The sequence below is a fragment of the Mobula birostris genome, chromosome 2, assembly GCF_030028105.1.
Source record: "Mobula birostris isolate sMobBir1 chromosome 2, sMobBir1.hap1, whole genome shotgun sequence".
Classification (NCBI taxonomy): Eukaryota; Metazoa; Chordata; class Chondrichthyes; order Myliobatiformes; family Myliobatidae; genus Mobula; species Mobula birostris.
In genome coordinates, this window is record NC_092371.1 from 246,405,213 (window position 1) to 246,418,769 (window position 13,557).

Here is a 13,557-nt window from a genome sequence, read left to right on the forward strand (position 1 = left end):
TCTCTGGGATCAAGGACCAACCTAATTTTCCCAATCAACCCCACATGACTATCATATCATTGCCCTTTTGACATGCCTTTTCTATCTCCTGTTGTAACTTCCTCCTCTCTGCCATCAGATTTCTGAACGGATAGTGAACCCATGAGCACTACCTCACTATCCTATTCTCTTTTTGCTCTACTTGTTTCTGGTAAAATGGAGGTGTGCTTGATTGCGGTGGCTTCTACGGGACCAACCAAAAATGTTACCTTTTTTAAACATTTTTTACGATTGAAAAACCCTGCTAGACATTAAGAACTTAAAGTATTGCAGTCTACCCTGTCTGCAAGTTGCTCGTTGGTGGAGAAACTGAGGAGCTGGACCTGGTGCGGATCATGCTGCTGCCTGCGACAGAGAGGCATCATAGGAGTCCGTGCGCAAAAGCAGTGTGTAGTCTAATAGAGCATGATGGTCTTCGTCAGTTTTCTTATGATCACAAGATCCTGCTGGACAATGTTAATGTGGAGTGCTGCAAGGCCAGTTCGCTGACTTATTGGTGGTCGGTGGGGCGGACGATGGGGGAGCTGAATAGCCCTGGTTGTAGCGAGGACTCAGCCTCAAGCTGCAGTGCCGTCTGTTTACAGCCGTCGAGGACACAGGCATCAGAGGTGCTATGGTGCGGCATTCAAACTGGAGGTTGTCCTGCCCCCACCCCCCACTGTGTTCACTCGGCTGAAGACAAGCTGTATTGTGTTTAACTGCAGACTACTACAACGTTCATGGACTCAGGGACTTTGAACTATATACTTTTTGTGTAACTGTATGTTTATTTGTGCAATGTGTGCCTTGTGCTGTGCATGACTGTTGGTGCTATGTTTTGCACCTTGGCCCCGAAGTAACACTGTTTCATTTGGCTGCATACATGTACGAATAACAATTAAACCTCAGCTTCTTATTTTTTATATATATTTCTTTTCATTACTGATGGTAATTTTTTTTATGCGCTGCAGTGTACTGTTGCCACAAAACAGCATATTTCATGAATTATGTCAGTGATATTAAACCTGTTTCTGACCTTGAGTGTCTGAAAAGACAAAGCATTCGGGAAAAGCAAAGGAAGGTTCATGTTCCTGACAAAGACACACTGTTAAGACTGAAAGTGATGCGATCAACTCGTTTTAAACAAGATCAGGTGATGTAATCACGGCTGCAGCTTGGCATGCTGATTAGACCCCTGGGAAGCAGATGGAATGAAGTGTTCATCTGCCTGATACACTCGATAGGTGAGCTCAGGCATCTACAGAGGGCTTTGATTGCACGAGTTGACGTGCCAGCATGAGGTAGCCTAATGTATCGGAGAAATCAGCTTGATGGATTTTGAGAACTTTAACAGGCAAAGGCACCCCACTTTTAAGCAAATTAAACAATAAGGACACTCTAAATTAATATCTGTTTTTGTACAATCAAATTTGTATGCAAATCTTCAAAATCTCTCACTGATAGATGGGCAGGAATATGAAGTGCATGTGGATGGGATGTCATTAAGGGACAGAACACAGATACATTCACCTGTGTAGAATATGTAAAATACTGACATATTTTGTATGACGTAATGTTATTAAGGTAGATGAATGACGGATGAAGGCTGCATGGTGGTGTAGTGGTTAGTACAATGCTTTACAGTACAGGCAACCCAAGTTCCATACCCACTGCGATCTGTAAGGAGTTTGTCCGTTCTCCCTGTGACCGCATGGGTTTCCTCCACGTTCTCCAGTTTCCTCCCACAGTCTAAAGACTTACCGACTGGTAGGTTAGTTGGTCATTATAAATTGTCCTGTGATTAGGTTGGGGTTAGAACTGGGGGATTGCTGGGCAGCGTGGCTCAAAGGGACCCATTCCATGCTGAGTCTCAATAAGTAAATAACTGTTAGCATCCATTTCAAGGAGACTGGAATATAAAAGTAAGGATGTAATGCCGAGGGTTTATAACGTATTGGTCAGACCACATCTGGAGTCTTTGAGCAGTTTTGGGCTCCCTATCTAAGAAAGGATGTGGCAGCATTGCAGGGGGTCAAGTGGAGATTTACGAGTGATCCCAAGAATGAAAGGGTTAACCTGTGAGGAATGTTTGATGGCTCTGGGCCTGTCCTCACTATCAGTACAGAAAAATGAAGGGGATCTGCGTCCGCTCCATCATTCCACCGTGGCTGATTTATTACCCCTCTGAAACACGCGCTCCTGCATTCTCCCCGTAACCTTTGTTCATTCATATCAAGAACCTATCAACCTCCACTTTAAATATAACCTATGTCGTAGACTCCCCCGACAATGGAAACACCCTCTCCACAGCCACTCTATCTAGGTCTTTCAATATTCGATAGGTTCATTGAGAACCCCGCTCATTTTTCTAAATTCCAGCGAGTACAAGCCCAGGGCCATCAAACACTCCTCATGTCTTAACCCCTTCACTCCTCGGATCATTTTCATGAACCTCCTATGAATGCTCTCCAATGACAGCACATCCTTTCTTAGAGAAGGGGACAAACACTGCTCACAGTACTCTGTGAGGCCTCACCATTGCCTTTTAAACCCTCAGCATAACATCCTTGCTTTTAGATCCTAGACCTGTCCAGATGAATACTAACATTTCATTTGCTTTCTTCACCACTGACTGAAACTGCAAGTTAACCTTTAGGGAATCCCGCACACCCCCTTTGCACCTCTGTTTTTGGAATGTTGCATTATTTTCTGACTTAGAAATACACTCAGTGACTATTTTATTAGGTACACCTGTACAACTGCTTGTCAATGCAAGTATCTAATCAGCCAATCATGTGGCAGCAACTCAGTGCATAAAAACATGCAGACATGGTCAGGAGGTTCAGTTGTTGTCAGTCCGTTCCCATTCCTTATCCGATGTGTCGGTCCATTCCCATTCCTTATCCGATGTGTCGGTCCATTCCCACTCCTGTTCCGATCTGTTGGTCCATTCCCACTCCTGTTCCGACCTGTCGGTCTATTCCCATTGTTGTTCCGACTTGTCAGTCCATTCCTATTCCTGTTCCGACTTGTCAGTCCATTCCTATTCACGTTCGACCTGTCAGTCCATTCTCATTCCTGTTCCGACCTGTTGGTCCATTCCCATTCCTGTTCCAATGTGTCGGTCCATTCCCATTTCTTATCCAATGTGTCGTTCCATTCCTATTCCTGTTCTGACCTGTTGGTCCATTCCCATTCCTGTTTCGATGTGTCGGTCCATTCCCATTCCTGTTTCAACCTGTCATTCCATTCCCATCCCTGTTGTGATGTGTAGGTCCATTCCTGTTCCTGTTCTGACTTGTTGGTCCATTCCCATTCCTGTTTTGACTTGTCGGTCCATGTCCATTCCCATTCCTGTTCGAACTTGTCAGTCCAATCCTATTCCTGTTTCGATGTGTTGGTCCATTCCCATTCCTGTTTCGACGTGTCAATCCATTCCCATTCCTGTTCCGATCTGGTCCTTGGCCTCCTCTTGTGCCATGATGAGGACACTCTCAGGGTGGAGGAGCAACACCTTGTATTCAATCTGGGTAGCCTCAAACCAGATGCATGAATATCGATTTCTCCTTCAGGTTAAAAGTTGGTTCCCTCCCCCTCTGCTTTTTCCTGTTCCACACTCTGGCCTCTTACCTCTGTTCATCTGCCTATCACCTCCCCCTTGATCCTCTCCTCCTTCCCTTTTCTCCTATGGCAGACAACCCCAGTAGGCGGACCGCGAGAACCGAATGTCTGGACTGCGCTGACCCACTGGCACTTATGTGAACGCACCTGTCATAACATGTAAATGAAGCGCGCACTGCTCTAATTTATTTTAACCTCATCCCACACCGTACACTTGACCTACGCCCCCATAGGGCGCACGATGCCGAGTTGATTAAAACGTGTGAAATTGGTATGGTGTGCGAAGTTTTAAGTCATGAAGAGAAAACCAAGACAACGGTTGTGGAGCTATTAAAGACGATGCCATTGTCGGCTAACACGGCAACAAGAAGAGTAGAAGTTTTAGCGGAGGAGTGTTTTTGATTTGGAGAAAGCAGAAGCCATATCACTAGCCATAGACTCATCCTGTGACCGAACCGATATGGAAAAGCTATCTGTGTTGGCAAGATTTTTTGATGGGAAGACCTTTTGGGAAGAGCCACTTTGTTTGCTTCCTCTGCCTGGGCGCTTAACTGGGGAAATAATTTTTAACAAATTGACACAGTTCTTTGAGAAGAATGGCTTGGATGTGAGCAAAATTGTGTCCGTTGTCACCGACGGGGCTCCGTCGATGGTGGGACAACACAAGGGCTTGGTAAGCAGGTTTGCCGCTGTTAACCCAGCACTCTTGGCATTTCATTGCATTATTCACAAATCAGTGTTGTGCACTAAACTGTGTGGAGAAATGAAAGAGGCGATGGATACTGTGACGAGACTGGTAAATTTCATTCGTGAGAGTTCTCTAGTCTGCAACATTGCCTTTTCGGGACATTGCTGGAGGAAATGTCAGCGGAACACAAAGATCTTTCGCTGCAGAATGATGTTCGCTGGCTCAGCAAAGGCCGTGTGTTGGAGAGGGTGTGCGACCTGCGCGATGAGCTTGTGTCATTTTTATCCAGCCTGCAGAGCCAAAAAGCCCAAGGATTTAAGGGGTTTTTAAGTGACAACAAGGTGATGGCACATGTTCTTTTTTGTGTGACATCATGTCTCATCTAAATCAACTTAATCTGCAATTACAAGGCAACAACCACATTGTTGCGGACATGTACGAGGCGATTGAAGCTTTCCAGTCAAGGCTGAATCTTTTGGAGAGAGACATTCATGGGAGAAAGTTGCACTTTCCACGTCTGTGGGAGCATTGCGAGAAGAACGAAATGCGGGAGGATCCAGTGATGAAGGATTTCGTGATGAGCCTTGCAGAAAACTTCAGGGAACGATTTGAAAGCTCCCCTAAACTCTCAGGTGACATCCTCCTCTTCCTGAGACAGCCGTTCTCCATTTCAGCTGACGGCCAGCGGACTGCAGAGGCAAAAAGGCTGGAGCCTTCCATAGATGCGGCAACTCTTCAGATGGAGGTCTTGGAAATGGGAACATCTGATTTACTCAAAGCACAACACAAGGACGTTGGGGTGAGTGACTTTTGGATCAACGTGGTTCCCCAAGCTCAATTCAAAAACACAAGAGCTATTGCGATGTTCCTACTCACACTGTTCCCCTCCACGTACATATGTGAGTCATCGTTCTCTTCAATGAACTCTATCAAGAACCAGGACGGAAACAGACTCTCCAATGCACACCTTGGCCAGTGCCTCAGGATTGCCACAACAGAATACAGGCCTGACATCAGAAGGATTGCCTCATCCCGTCACTGTCACCTCTCTCACTGATTGGTGAGTGAATCAATTTATTTTTGTCCATTTGTCAATCTTATTGTGGCATAATAATATTACAACAACAATAATACTGATAATTTCATTTATAGCTACACTTCATATGCTACATAGCTTAATTAAAAAGAACAAATAGATTAAATCAGAGAACAGAAACAGTGGAAAGGGCAGTACTACTAAAACTCCTTGTGTGGAAGAGAAGTGTGGTGAAGACTACCATGTGTGTGTCTGTATTTTAAGTCCCAGATGAGTTCTCAATGTGACAGCTGACAGTGGTGATAGCTAGAGCCATAATTAAATGGTTGGTTTTGAACTTATTTTGTTTCAAGAGTGCATTTTTTTTCTTGTGTGGCCCATAACACAGGCTTTGAGAATCCCAGCCCGAAATTATTACTACCACTACTACTACTACTACTACTACTACTAATAATAATAATGGTAATAGCAGCAACAACAACATCAACATCTGCCCATAAAACAACTTACTGGTGCAATGAAAAAAAACCCTGGACGTTTTGGCCCTTGGCTTGGCATGCTTGACATAATTTGGCCCTTGTGGAAAACTAATTGGGGTACCCTGTCCTATGGTCTACTCCCCTCTCCTGTCAGATTCCTTCTTCTCCAGCCTTTTACCTTCCCCACCCACCTGGCTTCTCCTAGTCTCCTTTCCCTCCCCCAACCTTTTTATTCTCAAGTCAAGTCAAGTCACTTTTTGTTGTCATTTCGACCATAACTGCTGGTACAGTACACAGTAAAAACGAGACAATGTTTTTCAGGACCATGGTGCTACATGAAACAATACAAAAACTACACTGAACTACATTAAACAACACAAAAACTACACAAGACTACAACCTACCCAGGACTGCATGAAGTGCACAAAACAGAGCAGGCACTACAATAAATAATAAACAAGACAATAGGCACAGTGGAGGGCAGTAGGTTGGTGTCAATCCAGGCTCTGGGTGTTGATGAGTCTGATGGCTTGGGGGAAGAAACTGTTACATAGTCTGGTCGTGAGAGCCCGAATGCTTCGGTACCTTTTGCCAGATGGCAGGAGGGTGAAGAGTTTGTATGAGGGGTGTGTGGGGTCCTTCATAATGCTGTTTGCTTTACGGACGCAGCATGCGGTGTAAATGTCTGTAATGGTGGGAAGAGAGACCCCGATGATCTTCTCAGCTGACCTCACTATCCGCTGCAGGGTCTTGTGATCCGAGACTGTGCAATTCCCGAACCAGGAAGTGATGCAGCTGCTCAGGATGCTCTCAATACAAACTCTGTAGAATGTGGTGAGGATGGGGGTGAGAGATGGACTTTTCTCAGCCTTCGCAGAAAGTAGAGACGCTACTTAGTAGAGTTTTCTTTGCTATGGAGCTGGTGTTGAGGGACCAGGAGAGATTCTCCGCCAGGTGAACACCAAGAAATTTGGTGCTCTTAACGATCTCTACGGAGGAGTCGTCACTGTTCATCGGAGGGTGGTCGCTCCGTGTTCTCCTGAAGTCAACGACCATCTCTTCAGTTTTGTTCACATTCAGAGAGAGGTTGTTGGCTCTGCACCAGTCTGTTAGCTGCTGCACCTCCTCTCTGTATACTGACTCATCGTTCTTGCTGATGAGACCCACCACGGTCGTGTCATCGGCGAACTTAATGATGTGGTTCGAGCTGTGTGTTGCTGCACAGTGTTGGGTCAGCAGAGTGAACAGCAGTGGACTGAGCACACAGCCCTGGGGGGCCCCCGTGCTCAGTGTGATGGTGTTGGAGATGTTGCTCCCGATCCGGACTGACTGAGGTCTCCCAGTCAGGAAGTCTAGAATCCAGTTGCAGAGGGAGGTGTTCAGGCCCAGTAGGCTCAGCTTTCCAATCAGTTTCTGAGGAATGATTGTGTTGAATGCTGAACTGAAGTCTATAAACAGCATTCGAACGTATGTGTCTTTTTTTGTCCAGGTGGGTGAGGGCCAGGTGGAGGGTGATGGGAATGGCATCGTCTGTTGAACGGTTGGGACGGTACGTGAACTGCAGGGGGTCCAGTGAGGGGGGCAGCAGGGTCTTGATGTGCCTCATGACGAGCCTCTCGAAACACTTCATGATGATGGATGTGAGCGCAATGGGACAATAGTTGTTGAGGCAGAACACTGAAGACTTCTTCAGCATGGGGACGATGGTGACGGCCTTGAAGCACGTAGGAACGACGGCGCTGCTCAGGGAGATGTTGAAGATGTCAGTGAGAATCTCAGCTAGCTGGTCATCACATCCAATAAGCACTCTGCCAGGAATATTGTCTGGTCCAGCAGCCTTCCGTGGGTTGACCCTGCGCAGGGTTCTCCTTACATCGGCCACGGTAAGACACAGCACCTGGTTGTTTGGAGAGGGGTGGTCTTCCTCGCCGCCACGTCATTTTCCGCCTCAAAACGAGCGTAGAAGTTATTCAACACGTCTGGGAGGGTGGAATCAGCAGCACAGACATCTTTCCCCTTCGTTTCCAGTCCTGATGAAGCGTCTCAGCCCGAAACATTGGCACTTTAGTTATTTCTATCGATGCTACCTGACCTGTTGAGTCCCTCCAGCAACCTACTTACCTACTTGTGTTGCTCTGGACTTCCAGCATCTGTAGAATCTTTCGTGTTTCTAAATTGAGGGTATTTGTGAAGTAACATTTTTGTGTTTTAGAATACTGCATATCTAAAACATTTCACCAGAGGGATCTCCAAGTCTGTCTGTGTTTATTCTTTTCCTTCTTGTAAAGTTTAATAGTGGGGGTAGACCAACATAAGGAACATTACCGTCACCCACTGAGTTGGAGGGGCGAGCAAAGAGACCGGAAGTATACCCACTGAGTTCCCCACCAAGAAAAAACTCAAATAATACCAAAGAGCATCACGCCCTTCAGAAAGTCAACTTTGCAATATATACGTTCTGATGACTGTGATACCCTAACAGTCTTTCCATGTTAAACTGTCTCTCCCAAAGATCTCAATGTAGCAATTAGATGTTTCCTTTGCACCTCAGAGGAACTGCATTCAAACAGTACATGAATGCTACACCATTTCTTGACAAGTGCACTTCCTGCAAATGCATTATTCAATTCCTTGAATAATATATACTTGCACGTCTGTGTTACTTGACATACTTCACAGTGCAGGTTCAGTCAGTCTAGTGATGGTGTGGACACGATCTTCACTGCATGACTCCAAATTCAGTTTTGAACTTTGAACTTTGAAGATGTTTGAGTAAGAACTCTACAAGCATGGATATGATTGCTGACAGGAACACTGGCTGACTATGAAGAACATTATTGAATGTGCATACGGAAGTTACATTTTCAAAAAAATTTTGAAGATTAATAGACTTTATGCTTCTACTACTCTTCAGTTCCACAAAAGATTAAGGCGGCAGGTGGGATGTCTCAGTGCACTGTTTCCCAATTCATGTTATGTTATTGTTCTATTAAAGCTAAAGTGCTTTTACTCACCTTCAGATCACATTGTAGGTCTTGTGTACACTGCAAATAGGTTTTTAGAAAAATGTTCATTGAATTGACTTTTTTTACATCCTTCACATACACGAGGAGTAAAAATCTACGTTACATCTCCGTCTAAATGTGCAATGTGCAGTCATAGTAATTTGTAATAACTTATAATAAATAGAACAGTCAATGTAACATAGAGTACACTCAGATCAGTGTGAGTTCATCAGTCTGATGGCCTGGTGAAGAAGCTCTCCCGGAGACTGTTGGTCCTGGCTTTTATGCTGTGGTACCGCTTCCCAGATGGTAGCAGCTGGAATAGATTGAGGTTGGGATGACTCAGGTCCCCAATGATCCTTCAGGCCCTTTTTACACACCTGTCTTTGTAAATGTCCTGAATCATGGGAAGTTCACAACTACAGATGTGCTGGGCTGTCCACACCACTCTCTGCAGAGTCCTACGGTTAAGGGAGGTACAGTTCCTATACCAGGCAGTGATGCAGCCAGTCAGGATGCTCTCAATGAAAATCTCAATTTAATTTAACTAAAATATTAATCTATTGCACATTTAAAATGAAACAACAGTCAGATGACTTGTTAATTACATCATTTTGTCTTCTTTATCCCTATAAATTAGTGAGAGTTCTGTGTAAACACAGCCACACTCAGGTTGGAGGAGCAACACTTCATATTCCAACTGGGTAGACTCCAATATGATGGCATTTCTCTAACTCCAGTAATTTCTCCTCCCCCTTCCCCTTCTCTCTTTTTTGCATTTTCCATTCTGGTTCCCTTCTCACTCCCTCTCTTCTCCTCACCTGCCCATCACCTCCCTTTCGTCCCCTCCTCCTTTCCTTTCTTCCATGGCCCACTCTCCTCTCAGATCAGATTCCTTCTTCCTTTTCCACCTATCACCTTCCAGCTCCTTACTTTACCTGCTCTCCCACCCGCCTGCCCGCCCGCCTTCCTCCTCACCTGGCTTCACTTATCAGCTGCTGGCTGATACTCTTCCCCCTGCCCTCACCTTCTTACCCTGGCTTCCTCCTTCCTTTCCAGACCTGACGAAGGGTCTTGGCCCAAAACGTCAGCGGCTTATTCCTTTTCCACGTTCCCCTCCTTTTGAGTCCCTCCAGCAGTTTGGGAGATTGCTCGAGATTTCCAGCATCTGCAGAATGTCTTTTGTTGATTATTATTATTGTTTTGTGTCAGGTGGAGTGACTAACACGGCTCAGTATCAGAACAGGCTAATGGTGTACGACCCAAGCCAGGTAAGCATCGCTGTCTTTCTCCGCTATTTATCTAGAGATGCCGCGTGGAACCCGCCCTTCAACACGATCAGCTGCACCACCCAGAAACCTGCCTGTTCAGCCCAAGCCTAATCACAGGGCAAGTTACAACCGACTAACCAGAACGTTTTTGGACTGTGGCAGGAAAGTCACGTAGTCATGGGAGGGACGTACGAACTTCCTACAGGCGTCAGCGGAATTAACTCCAGTCTCCAACACCCCAAGCTGTAACAGTGTCCCGCTAACCGTGGCAATCCAAAACAGTGCAGACCTGTCTCAGGATTGGGTCTTAATGATTCTAAGTGTGCACCGAAAAGTAAGGTTTCATAAAATCAGTAAAAGGGAACTTGAATTGAAATTATCTTACACATCATAGATATATTTCGGTACCAGCTAGTTGTTCATAAGATTAAGTAGGTAGTAACCAATTTGCTTAAACCTGTGATGTTCTGTGTTTGCTTATATTGTTTAAAGAAAGTTAATGGGTGCTGATTTCCCACCTTTTGGTGTTATCGTGGTCTCTGGGGTTTCACTGAATTTCTGAATTGTCACGATAACATCGTCATACATGTTTATTCATAATAACCAATTACAGTCTACACCCAGTGGCCACTTTATTAGGTACACCTGCCTGTTAATGCAAGTACCTAGCCAGCCAATCGTGTGGCAGCACCTCAATCCATAAAATCATGTAAACATGGTCAAGAGGTTCAATTGTTTTTCAGATCAAATATTAGAGTGGGGAAAGAAAAGTGATTTAAATGACTGAGCACAGAAAGTGCCAGTCAGGGTGGTTTGAGTATCTCAGAAACTTCTGATCTCCTGGGAGTTTAAGACCATAAGATATAGGAGCAGAATTAGGCCATTTGGCCCATCAAGTCTGCTCTGGCATTTCTTCATGGCTGATCCATTTCCTTCTCAGACCCAATCTCCTGCCTTCCCCATATCTCTTCATGCATCTTCGAGGGCATGTTTAAGGTAAAGTCAAGTAAAAATTTATTATCAGAGTAGATACATGTCACCACCCACAACCCTCAGATTCTTTTTCTGTAGGAATACTTAGTAAATCTATAGAACAGTAACTGTAAACATCAGGTACTGTTAACTGTTAACAAGCTGTGAAAATGCAGATAGAAATAATAAGGAGCTGGTTGTGGACTACAGGAGGAATGGAGATGGGCTAACCCCTATTGACATCAATGGATCTGGGGTTGAGAGGGTAAACAGCTTCAAGTTCCTCGGCATAAAACATCACCGAGGACCTCACGTGTGGTGAAAAAGGCACAACAGTGCCTCTTTCACCTCAGACGGTTGAGGAAGTTTGATATGGGCCCCCAGATCTTAAGAACTTTCTACAGGGGCACAATTGAGAGCATCCTAACTGGCTGCATCACTGTCTGGTATGGGAGTGGTACCTCCCTTAATCGCAGGATTCTGCAGAGAGTGGTGCGGACAGCCCAGTGTGTCTGTAGTTGTGAACTTCCCATGGTTCAGGACATTTACAAAGACAGGTGTGAGAAAAGGGCCCGTAGGATCGTTGGGGACCCAAGTCACCCCAACCACAATCTATTCCAGCTACTACCATCCGCGAAGCAGTACCGCAGCATAAAAGCCAAGACCAACAGGGTCCGGGACAGTTTCTTCCACCAGGCCATCAGACTGATGAACTCACGCTGATTTGAATGTACTCTATATTGAGTGAACTCGGCCTTTTTTCCTTGGAGCGACGGAGGATGAGAGGTGACCTGATAGAGGTGTATAAGATGATGAGAGGCATTGATCGTGTGGATAGTCAGAGGCTTTTTCCCAGGGCTGAAATGGTTGCCACAAGAGGGCACAGGTTTAAGGTGCTTGGAAGTAGGTACAGAGGAGATGTCAGGGGTAAGTTTTTTATGCCGAGAGTGCTGAGTGCGTGGAATGGCCTGCCGGCGATGGTGGTAGAAGTGGATACAGTAAGGTTTTTTAAGAGACTCCTGGACAGGTACATGGAGCTCAGGAAGATAGAGGGCTATGGGTAACCGTAGGTAATTTCTAAGGTAAGGACATGTTCAGCACAGCTTTGTGGGCTAAAGGGCCTGTATTGTGCTGTAGGTTTTCTATGTTTCTATGTTCTATATTACATTCACTGTTCTATTTATTATAAACTATTATAAATTACTATGATTGTACATGGCACATTTAGACAGAGAAGTAATGTAAAGATTTTTACTCATGTATGAGAAGGATGTAAGAAATAAAGTCAATTCAAATTCAAATAGCAATAAATAATGAGCATGAAATAAACAAGGTAAAAAATGTCCTTAAATGAGTGTAGTTAACTCATTTTGTTCAAGAACCTGTTGGTTGAGGGGTAGTAACTGTTCTTGAACCTGGTGGTGTGAGTCCTGAGGCACCTGTACCTTCTGCCTGATGGCAGCAGTGAGAAAGGAGCATGGGCTGGGTGGTGAGGATCTTTGATGATGGATGCTGATTTTCTACAGCAACGTTTCATATAGATGTACTCAGTTCAGGGTAATGTGAGAGGGAAGGTTAGACTGATCTTAGAGGAACTAAATAGGTTGACACAACTTTGTGGACCAAAGGGCCTGTATAGTTCTACGTTCTATTTGCCAGAGCTGTGTTGAAAGAGTGAATGTCTTTGTAATCAGGTCTGTTTCATGCACCACCATTTTAAAATTCATCGGCCATATTATTTGGATACCGCGACTAACAAAAGTCACAGTCGGAAGGATGTGGCTCTGAATTCCAATAACTTTATTTTTCGACATTTGAGGGAGTTTTGTTTCCGGAACATTGCCCTGTGCTATAATAGGTTCCAAATGTGAAAGAACACGTAGATGGCTGCTAACCAGTGCTGACTACACTTCTCCTCTGCTGATTAGTGTCAGCTCGTCATTTGCTTTTGAATAACCACTTGGTACCCTGGGGCCTCTTTTCCCATCGAACACAAAAGTGGGGAAGTCACGCTTCATTTAGAAAAAGCATTGATGAGACTGCATCTGGAGTAGAGTGTGCACTACTGGTCTCCTTATGTAACATGCCTCGAACAGAGTTGAGAGGAAGTGTACTGGCTGAGTGCCCGTGATGCCTAAGTAGTCTCACACGGGCAAATGGATCTCAGTTTAGCTGAGTGAGAGGGGACTTGATTGAAACAAGTACGATCTTCAGTAACGTTGACATGGTGGATGTGAAAAGTATATGGAATACACGCAGTGTTGGAGGAACACAACAGATCAGGGAGAATCTGTAGAGATGATAGCTGACATTTCGGGCTGAGACTCTTCATCAGGATTGTTCGGATGAGGTATGAAAAGTATGTTTCTCTTGCGAGAGACACTGGAATGAGAGACCAGTGCATTAAAAATAAGGAGTCAGCCTTTTAAGACAGGCAGGTCTAGGTATTTTTTGGGCTGCAGCCTTG

General features: G+C 44.9%; 1 protein-coding gene across 2 annotated transcripts in view; it reads left to right on the forward strand.

Annotated features, from left to right (window-relative positions):
* klhl32 (kelch-like family member 32) overlaps nt 1-13,557 on the forward strand; it is a 283,337-nt gene that overhangs the window by 240,306 nt on the left and 29,474 nt on the right. The window contains exon 9 of one of the 2 annotated variants that reach the window (XM_072279440.1): nt 10,060-10,118. The exons of the other annotated variant lie outside the window; for it this stretch is intronic. Coding sequence (XP_072135541.1) covers nt 10,060-10,118 — 59 coding nt within the window. The remainder of the gene's footprint in view (nt 1-10,059; nt 10,119-13,557) is intronic. 2 annotated transcript variants of the gene reach the window in all.